This window comes from Oncorhynchus clarkii, chromosome 6, assembly GCF_045791955.1.
Source record: "Oncorhynchus clarkii lewisi isolate Uvic-CL-2024 chromosome 6, UVic_Ocla_1.0, whole genome shotgun sequence".
In the NCBI taxonomy this organism is placed as follows: domain Eukaryota; kingdom Metazoa; phylum Chordata; class Actinopteri; order Salmoniformes; family Salmonidae; genus Oncorhynchus; species Oncorhynchus clarkii.
This window is the reverse complement of record NC_092152.1, coordinates 63,034,543-63,053,284: the sequence shown is the minus strand read 5'-3', so window position 1 is coordinate 63,053,284 and position 18,742 is coordinate 63,034,543. Positions and strand designations below refer to the sequence as shown.

Sequence of the window (18,742 nt, the reverse complement as noted above, 5' to 3'; positions counted from 1 at the left end):
TGAGGGTTTAGGATGGATGCAAGAACATCTTTAATGTTGTGGGTGTCTACAAATGTTGATATTGCTGAGTGGCGGGGGGGGGTAAACACATCAACCTTTCATGCTATACTATATCAGATAGTGGAGTCTGTGATGATGATGATATTCTCTGGGGTGTCAACTCTGTCGTGTGTTAACTCTCACACCTTTAAATAAATCCTGGTAAAGAACTTGCATGCCCGAAGAGCCAATCAGAGTGGCTTTTGGTAGTGTTTATTCCCGCAAAACATTGAGGCTATAGGGTTAGGAGTAGGGCTGTACTTGACAGTAGCCATTCAAATGGTCTCCCTCTCTCTCTCCTGCCTCCTCTTCCTCTCTGCAGTGCGGCCTTGTCTATTTGCTCTCAGCCTATCCACTCATATCAGACACGATCAGCCCGGCAGATTGTCGGCAGAGGTGCTGATAGCTGTCACTAGTGATTCCCTCCTACACATCTTCCGCCCTCTTGTAGTCAGACCCTTGTTTGAAAAACAAATTAAAAATGTAGAGAACAAGACTTGTTAAACTGATTATTGCAACCTAAAGTTTGCCTCAGCTGTTACGGTCGAAGGAGGCACGAAATGGAAGTGGTGAGAAATCGATAGTCCACTCTGCCTCTTCCGACATCTTAATGCCAGTCTCTCCTGAGAGGAGGGCATGCTGAAGTGATGGAGTCTGTCAGCTGCAGGAGATGTCAGAGGAGTTTTTAATGGAGGTCTCGGCAGAGCTGACAAGCAGCGAGGAGCTGTTTATATTTTACCTTTATTTAGCTAGGCAAGCCAGTTCAGAACAAATTCTTATTTACAATGACAGCCTAGGAACAGTGGGTTAACTGCCTTGTTCAGGGGCAGAACGACATATATATATATTTTTTACCTTGGCAGCTCGGGGATTCGGTCTAGCAACCTTTCGGTTACTGACCCAACGCTCTAACCGCTAGGCTACCTGTGAGGAGCTAGGGCTGGTCGACCCAGTTCTTCTCATACTAGGCTAGTGTTTGTCAACTCCACCGCCACACATTCACTCCCTCCCTCAGTCTGGAACATGCTTAGGATGCCAATATGCTTCATTAGCCATCCTACTGGGTATATAGTCTGATTCTGGTACACGGTAAATGATAAAATCATGTTAACCTTGCTGGAATGAGATTTTAAATCACCCCACTGAATTTACCTGGGGATTAGATTCCCCACGCACTGATTAAATGGACGGCCAAACCAGTATTTATATGGATGTGTTACACTGAAAATTATTCCTAGCTGTGAGAGCATAGTATTAAACCAAAACCTCTGTTGCCGACAGTTTGTTTTCACTAGGCGCTAGATAAGATTGGGAATTTCTTTATGGCCCTATTTTTTATATTTGTAAGCAATGTTTTATAGCACAGTCAGACATTTTGGATATTTATCTGGAGGGATTTTTTAAAGAGATTGTATTGAATTATAGTGAAACGGATGGGAGATGAAAGTACATTTTCATTATTATGAGTGCTCTGACTCTGTCTGTAGGTTAGTCTTTATGCAGGGTGAGCCACTAGTGTCTTAGTGAGAAGTTAATCTAGAGGCCCATAGGGACAATGTCTCAATATGTGTGACTTGCCTACACGTGGAGACTAGGTCTAGCTCAGTACAGGCAATATCAGACAATTGTAACCCAAACACAGCCATTCCATGTTCAATCCAGGCTGACTCAAGGGAATATGACCATTGAGGTGCAAGGCTGCAGGGAGGGTCGGAGGGCCACTGGACTGGTATTCACTTCTGGATCGATCACATCAGTAGTCAAACTCATTGCGGCGAGGATGTGACCTCCCACTGCAACTCACTATTCTAAACTCTCTGCCGAGTTGTGCTAAATGGTGAAGTAAAGGCAGGGAACCTAGAGCCAAGCATCCATCCCAGGAGAAAGGTCACAAGCTACTTCCTGATGTGCATGAAAGACAGCTTAGAGTTTGAGAGTGGGCTAATGGTACTGCATGCAGGCCTTATTCCTATTCCTATTCCAGCCCAGTCACTCACACCCACCACACACAACAAACGCACATGCACAGAGGCATACACATACACACGTGCACACACACACACAACAAACGCACATACACAGAGGCATACACATACACACGTGCACACACACACACAACAAACGCACATACACAGAGGCATACACATACACACGTGCACACACACACACAACAAACGCACATGCACAGAGGCATACACATACACACGTGCACACACACACACAACAAACGCACATACACAGAGGCGTACACATACACACGTGCACACACACACACAACAAACGCACATACACAGAGGCATACACATACACACGTGCACACACACACACAACAAACGCACATGCACAGAGGCATACACATACACACGTGCACACACACACACAACAAACGCACATACACAGAGGCATACACATACACACGTGCACACACACACACAACAAACGCACATACACAGAGGCATACACATACACACGTGCACACACACACACAACAAACGCACATACACAGAGGCATACACATACACACGTGCACACACACACACAACAAACGCACATACACAGAGGCATACACATACACACGTGCACACACACACACAACAAACGCACATACACAGAGGCATACACATACACACGTGCACACACACACACAACAAACGCACATACACAGAGGCATACACATACACACGTGCACACACACACACAACAAACGCACATACACAGAGGCATACACATACACACGTGCACACACACACACAACAAACGCACATACACAGAGGCATACACATACACACGTGCACACACACACACAACAAACGCACATACACAGAGGCATACACATACACACGTGCACACACACACACAACAAACGCACATACACAGAGGCATACACATACACACGTGCACACACACACACAACAAACGCACATACACAGAGGCATACACATACACACGTGCACACACACACACAACAAACGCACATACACAGAGGCATACACATACACACGTGCACACACACACACAACAAACGCACATACACAGAGGCATACACATACACACGTGCACACACACACACAACAAACGCACATACACAGAGGCATACACATACACACGTGCACACACACACACAACAAACGCACATACACAGAGGCATACACATACACACGTGCACACACACACACAACAAACGCACATACACAGAGGCATACACATACACACGTGCACACACACACACAACAAACGCACATACACAGAGGCATACACATACACACGTGCACACACACACACAACAAACGCACATACACAGAGGCATACACATACACACGTGCACACACACACACAACAAACGCACATGCACAGAGGCATACACATACACACGTGCACACACACACACAACAAACGCACATACACAGAGGCATACACATACACACGTGCACACACACACACAACAAACGCACATACACAGAGGCATACACATACACACGTGCACACACACACACGACACACCGCCCGACACCTCCAGTGGTGTTAGAAAGCATTCTTCCAAAATGCGCCTCCGTGTGCGCGTCATATTTTTGTTTTTTCCATAAGACCACGGCATCAAATCAGGGCAATAATGTCAGACAAATTGTGTCAGTAAATGTGAGCTGGGTTGTTCTAGAGAGGGGGTGGTTACCCTCCCTGCATGCCAATAAGACAGCTCTGTGGTATCTAGCCCGAAAAGCAATTCATTGAAATTCAAAAAAAAGGGGGAGAATGCTCAGTGCAAAGATGCTGACAGGACAGAAAGCTGTGCTCATCCATCTCAGTTTGCCAAGTTTTTCCTCTCCCGGTGAGGTGAGGTGAGCTCCTCCTTGTCCTCCCTTTCTATGAGATATGCACCCGGGGACAGTCAGAGGACAGACGGCAGAGAGGCAGCGCTACCTCTAGCAGCTAGCCCTTTCATTCTGTAATGGCAATGTTTTGATCACCTTCTCTGACCGTGATGAACTGTGACAATGGGTGTGAGTCTGAAACAAACTCAAAGTCGGCCATTAAATTAAATTATTCCCCCAAATAATATAAAAAAGGAAATCATGTTGTCTTCTCTCTGTCTGTCTTCTAGTCTGGCCGAGCCTTGACCTCTGACACTGCTCAGGCTCCTTGTTTCCTTCAGTGTTGTTATTATGACTGCCAGTCTATCACAGTCCTCCCAGATCTCACAACTTCTAAATGTAGGGAAGGAAATAAAGCTTTAAATCACCAGACAGCTTATTGTTGATGGATTGATTGTAGATTGGTGACTGCAGAGCTGTTGTTCCCAGCGAGGTGTGAACATTATTCACAGCAGACTGGGTTGTGAATGTGATTTAGGTCGACTAGCTGCTATTGTCCCAATGGGTTTTACGTGCGTTCGTTTCAACGGCTTCATTGTCTCTTGTGTTATACTGTGTAATCACGCAATGAATTTCTCCTGCCCCTTTAACTGACTCATCACTCATCATTGTAGAGATGCAGAATGCTTTTTAACAGTCCTGTGGAGCTCTCTCTCTCTCGCGCTCTCTTTCCATCCTCTCATGCCTGCTCTTCCTCTCTGTAGTGTGGCCTTGACTTCTTTTTTTGGGCCCTTGGGGTATTTAGGCCCTCCAGCAGGGGTGGGTCTCAGTGTCCCTCCACCCTAGGGCTATCCCCCAGTCCACCCTGCCTCCCTGTGATCCCCATTGAACCACTGTCTGTCTGCAGCCCCCTGATCCTCACACATCACACCAACCCTGAGCAGCTCTGAAGGCCAGGGCTGCCAGGCCTTTGGTTTAGCCTCACAATGAAAGAGCAAGCTTATTGACCCCCTCTATGCTCCTCCTCATTCCCCAGCCTGCCTGGAATGAGCCCTGGGGCTCCTGTTAGCCTGTGGTGGGGTGTCTATCTGTCTGTCTGTCTGTCTGTCTGTCTGTCTGTCTGTCTGTCTGTCAGGGGACATTATTCTCCTTCGGTCCCAGTTAAGGAGGTGTTTTTTGTCCTGAGCATGTAAAACTCAGCTGACACCCGCAGATAGAGAAAGCAGCTTTGATCCTTCGTCTGTCATGACGTTGTAGAACTGAGACAATCTGAGACGACAGGCCAGGACTGAGCACTTTATTCCACCGTAGGCACTGGCTGAACTTAAAACACTCTGGCTCCAGGAAAATGAATGTCAATCTGGGCTTTTACCTTCAGCTTGGCCTGCGTGAGGCCCCCTGTGTGTCTTATAGAATGAATGGGGATTTAAATGTATTTTTTGGTCATACAGGCCCTCTATTAAGAGTCCATATCTAGGTGGTGTTTAATCATACTACCATTCACTCCCATAAAAATATATATATTTTTACCTTATGCCTTCACTTCCTTTCGACACCTACACCCAAGTCGACCTACCTGATCATATTTAAGGGCTGTAGTCCGGTCCAAACTCCAAGTCTCATCTCACTGTAATTGCTATAAAGTGATGTTTACATAAATAGACTTGTGTTTTGCTTCTATAAACTGTATGTGTTGAGTTCAATGCAGAGCCCAGAAGTTGCACCTCTGTGGCCCTATTACTGCAGCTGTGCAATCTCCCGACATTCAATGATGTGACAGGCAGCCCAAAACACTCCATCCTCACCCCAGCAGAGAAGGAATGGGAGGAGGGGAAGAAGACGATAGGTAAACAGAGCCATTAGGGACAAATCTCTTTCTGAAGAAAACAAAATCACATCATCAAACAAGAGAAAAATAAAAATATGATCCCTCAGCCCTTTGGGGCCCCAGCGCTGAAATGATAGCCGACTACGACATTTGTCTTGATCAGCCTGCCCTTAGGGATTGAGAGAATGGAGCGAGGGGTGAGAGAGAGGGAGAAGCTGAGAGCACAGCTCCGCTCTGCTTCAAAGTGCCAGACACGTTCATTACTTCTCTGTCTTATTATAGCTCTATGTGGACACTTCATGCACGAATCAGAGAGTACAGCGAGCAGAGCACGGTACTACCTAGCATTCATCTGTAATTTGGCCTTTGCATTTGGTATTAACATGGATACAGTGGTCATCTTTTAAATAGCACAGAGCAAAGAGCTCTACAGAGAGGCAGTGGAGTCCATCAGTCATGGTTGGCCCAAGGAACTATATACTGCTTTTTCAAAATGACAAGATGGACTATCTAGGTTTTCTCCTTTCTCTATATGACATGTTGCTGTTGATATGGGTTTGGACTGGAACAGAGGATATTAGAAGCCAATCTGTAGTAATACATCCAGCAAAGTCATTTACGTCAAATTTCAACGATGATTATGGTCCACCCAAACATCCTTATATTAAACAATATCAGTCACTCTGATTGTTTTGGATTGGATATTGCACCCGGAATGCATCATATATATAAATATATGCCAAAAATATATATTGTGTATATCCTATGATTCTTCATGGCATGTCATACAATAGCCATGTAATATGGTTAATCATAAATAGGATTACGTGGTTAAGCATAATCTTGCTTCCCATAATGTGTTCCAATAATCACATACTTATGAAGGCTCTCATGGCCACATACTGGTAAAACGTGTTTTGATTCAAACACTCAACTTACTTGGCCAAATAAAGGTAAACAAACAGATAGGAGGTGAAATTCAGTAAAAATAACCTTTTCTGTCTTACTCAGAGAATGCCACCCCTAGAGCTCTCCATTTCACTGCATCCTGTCTCATCTACCATTATGACACATTCCTGGCCCTCCTCATCCACTGCAATGGACAGCAGTCTCTCTCTCTCTCTCTCTCTCTCTCTCTCTCTCTCTCTCTCTCTCTCTCTCTCTCTCTCTCTCTCTCTCTCAATAGGAAGGAGGCTTCCTATTGACCTCCATCTTGGCTGTGCAATAGTGTGTCTCTGTCCTCTCCGTCTGTCCTGTGCCAAGTCCTTACAGATGCTTGTTCATTTCTCCATCCCAACGCTAGTCAATTTCAACACTTTTTACAATTATTTTCCCAGAGTGGGTTCTCTGAAGGAGGCCAGTTTGTATTATAGCCAGCCTTCAAGCTATTTAGTGTCTCAAGCTGTTTTTCCATCTCAACTTTATTCCGTTACATTGGAATGCCCTGGGGAAATGTGGGGATGTCTACAATATCTTTGTCTTGCTGACCAGTTTGTTGTCGGTTTTATCTTGTCAAGATGCTGTCTCTCACTTTGATATTTAATTGTCTCTCTAGAGTGAATTATGCGCTAAGCTGTCTGATAGACAGTCATCCTCGCAACCGTCAGAGAAATGCTCCGCCTCTGTTTTTCTTTTTACGTTGGCAGTGTAACATCAGAATTATACAAATGTAACATGATTAACAGGATAAAACTGAGTGATGTCATTGGGCATCATTACTCCAGATGACAGATAGTGAATGCAGCAGAAGGCATGAGGATACCTAGTGCCCACATCCTCTTTCGCAGTGCCAAGGCTGTTGGGTAGAGAGAGAGAGGAGGTGGGCAAAAAAAAGACAACACAAAGTACTGCTGAGATATCTCTGCCATCTGGCCATGTTTTTAACACTCCAGTGTTTGTTAAAGGGATCTTGATGAATCACCACATCTTGTTCATTTCAAATACAGAAAATGTTCCCTGAAGCACAGAGGATACAGACATGATATAAGGAGGGTGATGATGATGATGATGATAATAATCTGTAATATAGTGACAATAATGATGTGGTTAGGGCACATACAGTGCCTTGCGAAAGTATTCGGCCCCCTTGAACTTTGCGACCTTTTGCCACATTTCAGGCTTCAAACATAAAGATATAAAACTGTATTTTTTTGTGAAGAATCAACAACAAGTGGGACACAATCATGAAGTGGAACGACATTTATTGGATATTTCAAACTTTTTTAACAAATCAAAAACTGCAAAATTGCCATTCTAACACCTGGATATGTTTATTTTTGAACCATTCCATTGTAGATTTTGCTTTATGTTTTGGATCATTGTCTTGTTGGAAGACAAATCTCCGTCCCAGTCTCAGGTCTTTTGCAGACTCCATCAGGTTTTCTTCCAGAATGGTCCTGTATTTGGCTCCATCCATCTTCCCATCAATTTTAACCATCTTCCCTGTCCCTGCTGAAGAAAAGCAGGCCCAAACCATGATGCTGCCACCACCATGTTTGACAGTGGGGATGGTGTGTTCAGGGTGATGAGCTGTGTTGCTTTTACGCCAAATATAACGTTTTGCATTGTTGCCAAAAAGTTCAATTTTGGTTTCATCTGATCAGAGCACCTTCTTCCACATGTTTGGTGTGTCTCCCAGGTGGCTTGTGGCAAACTTTAACTGACACTTTTTATGGATATCTTTAAGAAATGGCTTTCTTCTTGCCACTCTTCCATAAAGGCCAGATTTGTGCAATATACGACTGATTGTTGTTCTATGGACAGAGTCTCCCACCTCAGCTGTAGATCTCTGCAGTTCATCCAGAGTGATCATGGGCCTCTTGGCTGCATCTCTGATCAGTCTTCTCCTTGTATGAGCTGAAAGTTTAGAGGGACGGCCAGGTCTTGGTAGATTTGCAGTGGTCTGATACTCCTTCCATTTCAATATTATCGCTCAGTGCTCCTTGGGATGTTTAAAGCTTGGGAAATCTTTTTGTATCCAAATCCGGCTTTAAACTTCTTCACAACAGTATCTCGGACCTGCCTGGTGTGTTCCTTGTTCTTCATGATGCTCTCTGCGCTTTTAACGGACCTCTGAGACTATCACAGTGCAGGTGCATTTATACGGAGACTTGATTACACACAGGTGGATTGTATTTATCATCATTAGTCATTTAGGTCAACATTGGATCATTCAGAGATCCTCACTGAACTTCTGGAGAGAGTTTGCTGCACTGAAAGGAAAGGGGCTGAATCATTTTGCACGCCCAATTTTTCAGTTTTTGATTTGTTAAAAAAGTTTGAAATATCCAATAAATGTTGTTCCACTTCATGATTGTGTCCCACTTGTTGTTGATTCTTCACAAAAAAATACAGTTTTATATCTTTATGTTTGAAGCCTGAAATGTGGCAAAAGGTCGCAAAGTTCAAGGGGGCCGAATACTTTCGCAAGGCACTGTATGATGGTGATGGTTATTGGGATGGTGATAGGCAGCCATAGCACTGGTGAAGATGATGGTGGTGGTAGTCATGGTGATGACCATGTTGTGTGCCTTCCTCTCTACTAACTGTAACAGTCTCCTTTTCTCTATCTCCCTCCCTCCCCATTTCTCGCTCTCTCGCTCCCCCTCTCCCAGGTCAGAACATGGTGTTTCCCCCGGTGGCTTTGTGGGTGACGGTGGGCCTGGCTGTGTGTCTGCTGGGTCTGCTCATCGCCCTGGCTGCAGTCTGCCGTAGGAAGATCAAGGAGAGCTGTGAGGAGGACAGAGCAGGTACCTGTCTGTATGTATGTCTGTCTGTCTGAACAACTGTGAGGTGGACAGAGCAGGCCCACTCAACTCTGCAGTCTGTCTCAACAGCACCGCTCTGTTGTCTTTCTGAACAACACTTTTCACAGCAACACACACTGAGCCGTTCCATAAACACACGCAGAGACTACGCTTGAACACCCATTTCAATGGAGATAGTTGGGCGGCCTCACATGAATCTTCCAAGGTTAAAGAAGGGTGTGATTGGGTGCTTTCTTTCGTCTTTGCACAAGCATAACAGTATAAAGATTAGAGAGAACTTTATTAGAGCCAAAAGTGATGAAAGTGAGAGAGAAACATTGATGATATAATACCCCTGGACATTAAAATAGAGATTATTATAGATTTTTTTATTTTTTTATTGTTCTATTGTGTGTAGAGTTGATGAGGTGAATAATGTACAGACCCGTCCTGCTTTCAGACCCTTCTGAGGACACTAGTTCAAATGCAAAATGACTGTCCCAATGATTTTCCCAAACCCTCACAGAGTAGACCTATATAATAGTGAAACTGGCGCCCAGATTATGTGGAAGACACAGCGGGAGGAGTGTGGTGGTTACCAGGGATGACAGCGGGAGGAGAGTGGTGGTTACCAGGGATGACAGTGGGAGGAGAGTGGTGGTTACCAGGGATGACAGCGGGAGGAGAGTGGTGGTTACCAGGGATGACAGCGGGAGGAGAGTGGTGGTTACCAGGGATGACAGCGGGAGGACAGTGGTGGTTACCAGGGATGACAGCAGGAGGAGAGTGATGGTTACCAGGGATGACAGCGGGAGGAGAGTGGTGGTTACCAGGGATGACAGCGGGAGGAAAGTGGTGGTTACCAGGGATGACAGCGGGAGGAGAGTGGTGGTTAACAGGGATGACAGCGGGAGGAGAGTGGTGGTTACCAGGGATGACAGCGGGAGGAGAGTGGTGGTTACCAGGGATGACAGCGGGAGGAGAGTGGTGGTTACCAGGGATGACAGCGGGAGGAGAGTGGTGGTTACCAGGGATGACAGCGGGAGGAGAGTGGTGGTTACCAGGGATGACAGCGGGAGGATGGTGGTGGTTACCAGGGATGACATGTTAACATGAGGTGCCAGTGTCTTGGACAACTGGTTCAGAACCTTAACACCCAGACAGTGTTTGTATGTATATGAGATAATCTGCTGCTGTGGAGGGATGCTGTGACCCCGTCTGTCTGCAGGAAGTTCATTTAGAAGAGTCTGATAATTAGCGCTACTGAATAGCTGGGGACGGCTTGCAGGCAGAGCAGGGACTGACTGAGAGAATGTATGGTGGGGAGCCGGTGGCCTGGCTGTAATGAGATGTGCCCCCAGTGAAGGAGACGTTTAAATAAAGGTCAGCCAGTGTCTGCACTGGTCCCTGGGGTTTAAAAATACATCTGGAACTGACTCACACTCAGAGGCAAGAATAATTATAGCTTGATGGAACATATGAAATCAAAATGAAACGGAAAGAGAGAGGGAGAGAGTATTACAATACATTCCCAGTGTTTCCCTGATATTCATTTCATGGCCGCTACCCCCCCCCCACCACCCCCACCCACCCACCACTCTGCTGCTGAAAAGAATCCTAGGGGAAACACTGATTCCATACCATGAGCAAAAGGTCTTGTGGGGTCGCAGACCTGTTCTCCAGTAACCAGGAGGAGCAGGCTGCTACTCCAGTAGTAGTAGAGAGAGAGCGTTGATAAACTGGCGGTGCACCACTCAACTAAATGAGAGGTTAAGACTCATTCTGTTCCCTGTCTGTGGATGTTTCCAAGTTCTTCATGATCCCTGTTTGCCAAGTTGAAGAGTAACATACACGGACTTCTTCACGTAGCACGCAGACTCACACACCCAGATAAATTGATACCTTATGAATACAGATGTGGAGATGTGTTGAAGTGCACATTCACAGCTGCTGGAACTGCAGGAAGAAGGAAAGCGCAACCTAATTGAGGCTGTCTTATCTTTTAATGGTGTTCTTGGGTTTGGCCAGATTTAAGTTGACGCTCTCCTCTGAAACTCTGGGTAGTGAGGGTAGAGGGGTCAAAAATAGTCCAAAACATAGTAAGTCATTTTTCTTCCCTGTCATAATGTATATGGAGCAGTGGATGTGTATCCTAACCGGGCAGAGCAGCAAGTGGGATTGGAGTCTGGGAGATGAAAGCTCAATTTATTCTAGTATTTGTTGCAGTACACATCTTTCAGCCTTCCTTTTTCCTTCCTTCCTTCCTTCCTTCCTTCCTTTCTTGCATAATGAATGTGTATACCATACATGTCCAACATATGCTGTAAATGGACCAGTGTACCATATTCCTGAAGCTCATTTTACATTCAAATGAGCGTGAGATTTAATCAGACATACCCTCGGAGTGTGTTATGTGGAGTGTGCTATGTGGAGTGTGCTATGTGTCGGTGACATGGGACGAATGGCCCTCTGTGATAGATGAAGGTCATCGTGGGGACATTTCACTCCCCTGGGAACAGGGGATATCTGTCCTCTGTGAGCTTCCATCTTCCAGGTGCTTCATCCAGCTGCTGCACTCAACTTGTTTTTATCCCTGCATGCGTATGGGATGTAACTAATCACTTAAATAACCTTCTTATATTGGACCTAAACTCTGAAATCCATCTCAGTGTTTTACGATGGCCGCTTCCCCTTGCCAGAGCAAATTTCACTCAAACTCAGTGGATGGCAGCCACCATTTTAACTTTGACATAGAGGCGTCTCTGAAAGGCCTGTTTCATCCTGGTACTGTAGAAGTGTCCCTTGAGGCTGCTCTTCCCATAGTGTCAGAGGTTGTTCCGTCAGGACAGGAAGTGTTGGCCGTTAACTGAGGAGAGGCGGCTCAAGGTCTCTCACAGAACATTTACACTCCACATTCATTTTTGATATTTTCTAACCAACTTTTAGAGCTAGAGTGTGATGACATAGTGCTGAGAGAGAGAGAGAGAGAGAGAGAGAGAGAGAGAGAGGGAGGTCGGTGATTCTATTCCCTCTGTCTTCATCATAAAAAACACAAATGCTGTAAAAGTTTCTAGTGAATGTTTGTTTAAACTAAATGTCCTCTTGGCACCAGAATTTAGAGGAGGGCAGCTGCTCAAATATGTGACCTTCTCAAATGGATTCCTGTGAAATCCTCCCAGATAATCATTCTGAGGAGGGATCCAGAAATAGGTAGCTGTGCCATGCGAAGAAAGGGGGAAAACAACTCACTTGAAAAGCTGGAGATTTGAATGAATCACTCTGAGAAATTATAACCTGTGGGCATACACATACTGTCTGAGTGTGGTGTTTTCAAAATGTGAATACAAAATAGACTTGAAGGAATGTGGAACGGAAATGGAATAGTGCGATGTATGAAGGACTGTGGACATTACAATAGAAGCAGCATATATATTTAAATGAAACATGGCAATCTTTTTACTGCTGCAATTATGGGGATTTTGTGATTTTTCAAGGATTTTCTCTCTCCGTCAGTCTTGTAAATTGCAGCAGACGTACAAAAAAAACTCAGAGACAATATTGTTGCCTTCGTGTTTAATTTGAACCAATGATCAGTTGAATCTGGGTCATGCAGTAAGTGTCTGACACAAAATGCCATCTCTCTCTCAAACACAATGGAGCTGAGGATGGTGTCAGAAAATTCAAATCAGCCGTCCTCTGGTTCCTCTGTTTCTGGTCTATTTTATAGTGTGTCTGCATGTGTGTAGGTGTGCTTGTGTGTATGTGTGTGTGCGTGTGAGCACGTTTGTGTCTGCGTCCGTGTGCCCATCATCACTGTGCTTCCTGTCAGCCTGGCCCAGTTGACAGTATGTTTCCAGAGAGAAGAGCCAGTGGCCATAGCTTAATGTGATTACTGTCTTTGTGAGTGGGCCAGGCCAGGGGGGCAGCTGTGGTCCAGTGCCCCATGCAGCCTCAGCCTCCGACTGAGCCGTGAAGGATGAGCACACCATAGGTTTAAATGAGCTGCTGCCTTGTGAAAGCCAGAGGAACAGTGCATTGCGTGCCTGCATGTTTTCCCTGGTGTGTGTATCTGTGTGTTTAATGGTCTGATGGCTTCTCTCTCCACAGCCAAGGAGCTTGAAGAGGCCAAAGAGCTGCAGGAAGAGGAGCAGTCTAAGACAGGTCAGCCAAGGCACATCTGGAACAACCATCCCCACATTTTTACACCATACACATAGACGCTAATTACTCCTGCATACCCCATTCTAATTCAATTCAGAAATTGCCAAGAACGTACATGGAATGGATTTCTGCTTCTTCCGGTGCAATATCTAAATGCAGTACTAATGTTTGAGCACCAAGCACGTTTTTCAGCACAGTAGTGAGATAATATTTATTATTGTGTCCTGAATAAATGTTTTAATTAGCAAGCAGGGCAAGTTCTGTGCTCTGAGTCAAGGCCATGGTGGATACCAGGCACAGGTCTGAACGACTCTCCCTCCAGCGATAATGTCTTTAAAGTTATTCATTTGACTCCTTCTTTAGTGTGATTGAATTATTTAGCCTCCCTGTGAACGCCACAGTTAATACTATGTGATTTTAATAAGCTGAGAGATGAAGGAAGGTCTCTGGGCAGAGTGGAGGGAGACAATGGCTCCTTTTCCTAATGCATGTCTCATGAATGTTTCAAAGTGAACTCTGCAGCCATTGGAAGGGTCACCATACCTACAGCTGCCTTACTGGCTAGGAGCAGGAAGATCTCCAAGACCCTCCACCTCAACCCACTGTTTTGTCCTGACCCCTCAACAACCCCCTCACCTTTCTCTTTTCCTCAAAAGCCACACCTGTGCGGGCGGTGGTGCACCATGCGTGCGGTGGTGGGCGTGAGCTGAAGAGGGGCTCAGCAGCTCATTCTTCTGTTGTCTGAGGTACCTCTTTAAAACACTCCAGACAGTGGCTTTGTTTTGCCATCTGGCTCCAATTGTGCTGACAAAGGGAGAGGTTCCTGTGTGAGACAAAGGAGCTGAAATGAAGGCCACTTTAATAAATGCAGGATGATGGGGGAGCTGCATTTGTGTGTTATCTTAATGAGCTGTCCGGAGGAGAGCATGCCTCCCTTTTCAAAGCCAGCCTGATTGGAACAATAACCAGTGATAACTGGGAGCCTGGACTCATCCTGGGCTTCTGCGTTTGGAAGGCGAGGCGTTCCCCTCACCGGTGTTAGAGCAGCTAGCTAGCAGGGTACCGCTTTACAAACAAGATGCTTGGCCTGAAATCCTTGATATGCTTGCAGCTGGAAGAGCCAACAACACCCATTCCCCCTCCTCTACTTCCACACACACATACAGTACACACACACACACACACACACACACACACACACACACACACACACACACACACACACACACACACACACACACACACACACACACACACACATTCCCCAACCCCCACCTCTTTTCTGAAATTAGTTTTGTAATCTCAGCGTGATGCGCAGTTTAGAGTTAGCTGCAGTAATCCCAGAGCAGCACACTGTTCGGAGTGGGCTGCAATCTCTCTCTTTGCACCACTAGCTCCTGTCTGTCTCTCTGCTCTGCTCTCTCTGCATCCTGCGCTCTGTGGAGTTAGCCTAGGCCCTAGCAACAGGGCACTGGCAGAGTGTGCGTCGTCGTGACCCAGTTCTTTCATGAGGGAAGCATCATCAGAAAGAGGCTGAGAGATGTGAAAATGGTCTCTGGTTTGTGAGGTGAATTAACCTTCCTACCTGGCTTGCTGAGACAAGGTGCTGTCAATTTAACCTTTTATTTTAACTAGGCAAGTCAGTTCAGAACAAATTCTTATTTACATTGACGGCCTACCGGGGAACAGTGGGTTAACTGCCTTGTTCAGAGGCAGAACGAAAGATTTTTACCTTGTCAGCTCGAGGATTCGATTCAGCAACCTTTCGGTTCTGGCCCAACCCTCTAACCGCTAGTCTACCTGCCGTCAAGGTTGAAGACAAGCTAATGTTATGCTCCATAATGCTGATACCATGGAGTGAGACCACGTCACGCATCCTCCAAGGCAACAGCTGAAAGATGGATGACAGTCGCTTGAATCGCATTAGGTCGCTTGAATCGTCAGGTGCAATAGCTCGTCAACCTAAATATCTTGATGATTTTAATACACTGCACAGGAAACGGCTAGGGCAGCTGCCTCAGACTCAGTCACATCAGAGTTGGTGTATTCCCATAGCAGTGTTTGTAAGAGCCTCCACAATTCAGTGGGATAGCTGTTTAATCTCTTCAACCATGACAAACCTGAAAAGTTAACTTCAACGACCACGTTCCGAAAGGGAAAAGGCATGAACACGAGATTTCTAGAGAAACTCTCACATCTCCATCTCTCACGTTAGGCTTACATCTCCCTCCCTTTCCTCAGGGAACCAAGATTGCACATTGTTTTGTGTCCTTTCATGAAATAGTCATATTCCCATGACCATGGGTATTAGGAGAACGACAAAGTCATGAAAATGAAGCCCTGTATCCTATAACACACATCAGCTCAACCCTGGAGTCCAGCTGCAATCCTCACTGATCTACTCAGTAATACTGATGAGGAGAAGGTGAGAGGAGTCTAGAGGAGAGCCAGCCCCCCCCTCTCTCCCCAGCCCCACCCAATCTCCCCAGCCCCACCCTCTCTCCCCAGCCCCACCCTCTCTCCCCAGCCCCACCCTCTCTCCCCAGCCCCACCCTCTCTCCCCAGCCCCACCCTCTTTCCCCAGCCCCACCCTCTCTCCCCAGTCCCATCCTCTCTCCCCAGCCCCACCCTTTCTCCCCAGTCCCAGCCTCTCTCCCCAGTCCCAGCCTCTCTCCCCAGCCCCACCCTCTCTCCCCAGCCTCCGCTTCTCTCCCCAGCCTAAGTCTCTCCCCAGCCTCATCCTCTTTCCCCAGCCCCAGCCTCTCTCCCCAGCCTCTCTCCCCAGTCCCACCCTCTCTCCCCAGCCCCAACCTCTCTACCCAGCCCCAGCCTCTCTCCCCAGCTCACACTTCTCTCCCCAGCCTAAGGCTCTCTCCCCAGCCCCAGCCTCTCTCCCCAGCCCCACCCTCTCTTCCCAGCTCACACTTCTCTCCCCAGCCTAAGTCTCTCTCCACAGCCCCAGCTTCTCTCCCAAGTCCCAGCCTCTCTCCCCAGCTCACGCTTCTCTCCCCAGCCTAAGTCTCTCTCCCCAGTCCCCACTTTTCTCCCCAGACCCAGACCCAGCCTCTCTCCCCAGCCCCAGTCAAACCCGACAGGCCTCTCTTTAAACATCCACTGCAGCCAGTGTAGTCTGTGGTGCTCCTCTTCTCATGTGCTGTCCCAGTGGTCACATATTACTGCTTAAAGATATGTAAATACAGTCGTTATGATTCCTTCATTAGTGGATGTGGGCCACAGAAGAACTTCAGGAGAGCTAATTAACAGACGTCCCTGTGCTCTACGGCTAAGTGTTCCTCTGCATAACTTGTGTGCTTCTGCTTGTGTTCCTCACTGGTTTAATACAGTACAGTACACTCCTTCCTCAAGAGGGTGCTTACTTCAACACTATCAACCTGCATCCTGGGAATAGGGTTTTGGTGTCAAAAGACGATTGCATCGGAATGAGGACTGTAATATTCTGTCCTACTTTCATTCATAATTGGGGCAACAGGTAGCCTAGTGGTTAGAGCGTTTGGGTTAGTACCCGAAAGGTTGCTGGATCAAATCTCTGAGCTGACAAAGTAAAAATCTGTCGTTCTGCCCCTGAACAAGGCAGTTGACCAACTGTTCCCAGAATTTGTTCTGAACTGACTTGCCTAGTTAAATAAAGATCAAATAATAATTTGTGGGTGGGACCTTTCCTATAATCAAAACACTTGAGAAGACCAGCACCTGACTCTGCTAATTGTGTCCCTACAGTGTTGGATGTTTCATTGTCTTTTCATATATTACCGTGCTACTGGGCCAGATCCTGTTAGGTAGTGTGTTGCTAGAGGATTTCCCTCTCTCCTCTTTGAACTATTAATGGTGTGTGTTTTGCGTACTGAGCAGGGTTTAGCCTCTTCTCAAGGGTTATCTGTTGGTCCGGGAAGAGAAGGCCATTGTCACACTATGAGAGAGATAACGGAGGGATAGCTGCTCCTAAATCATATGGAATAATGAGCGCTGTCAGACCTAATGAAAGCAGTCAGCAGCATTCTGCATCACAACAACATGGAGGCCCATTGAGGGCATGTAGCGCTGATCCGAATATTAGGGTAATATTAAAGTCATTTCATAGAGCGTGCTAGATCGGATGTGTCTTTGGGAGAAGAGAAGAGAGGTGTACAGTACATCAAGGGGCAGGGCTCTACATTAGTAAAGCAGGGTTTAGGGGACAGCAACAAGCATTCCCAGGATGAATTCCTGTCCACAGACGCCATCTGGCCCTTCCCTGTCATGTGACCCATACCCCTGCAGCCCAGTGAAGCGCCCATGGGGGGGGGCGACGTGTCGTCAATCCATCTCACTCCCCTGATCTGCCTCCCCTTAGTGATCCAGAGTGCGCCACGCGTCGGTTCCACATGAGCACTCCGCTGCAGTGGCTAATTAAATAAAGCACTGTGCCCTCTGCTTCCTGTTAGCTTGGGCAAGGTTGGTGCACACACACACACACAGGAGAGGAGAGGAGAGAGGGAGGGACGGTGGCCCGGGACGGGGGGGTTAAAGAGAGAGACAACCGTTATATTGTAATCCCTCCTCATTCGTTCATTAGGGAGAGTCATGATAAGGTTGGCTAAATACTCTAAAGTAATGTGAGAGCCTCCAGAGTGGTCTGATGTTTTGGACCTATAACCCCACAGATAGGACTGTGGCGTTCATGACATTTTGTCTGCCGGTTATTGTCATGCAAAAGTCTGCTGGTCTCATGGTAATTGACCGCTAATTAACAAACACTTTTACCATCTCCAGGCCTCCATGCATCTCAGCCACTGATGTGGCTCTTGGAACATCTTCATGAAAACAAATCTAAAATAAATTGAATATACACCATCACAATAAATCCATTATTTAGGCAGGTCTAAAGAAACACTGTGAACAGTTGGACTACTGTATGTTATCTGGCTAGCAGACAAGATATGCTGATAAGTCCTGTGCCATTATTTTATATATTTTTATAGTAAGAATGTTACGGTTTTCTTTAGGTGAAGGAGAGTCGGACCAAAATGCAGCATGGTATTCTTGAAACATGTTTAATGAAGACGAAAAAACAAACAATACAAAAACAACAAACGTACCGTGAAAACCTATACAGCCTATCTGGTGCAAACTAACACAGAGACAGGAACAATCACCCACGA

At 46.3% G+C, this 18,742-nt stretch overlaps 1 protein-coding gene across 1 annotated transcript in view; it reads left to right on the top strand.

Moving 5' to 3' along the window:
- LOC139411411 (CD276 antigen-like) overlaps positions 1-18,742 on the top strand; it is an 81,864-nt gene that overhangs the window by 40,881 nt on the left and 22,241 nt on the right. Inside the window, exons 5-6 of the mRNA XM_071157740.1 lie at positions 9,291-9,425; positions 13,530-13,583. Of these exons, the coding sequence (XP_071013841.1) occupies positions 9,291-9,425; positions 13,530-13,583 (189 nt within the window). The remainder of the gene's footprint in view (positions 1-9,290; positions 9,426-13,529; positions 13,584-18,742) is intronic.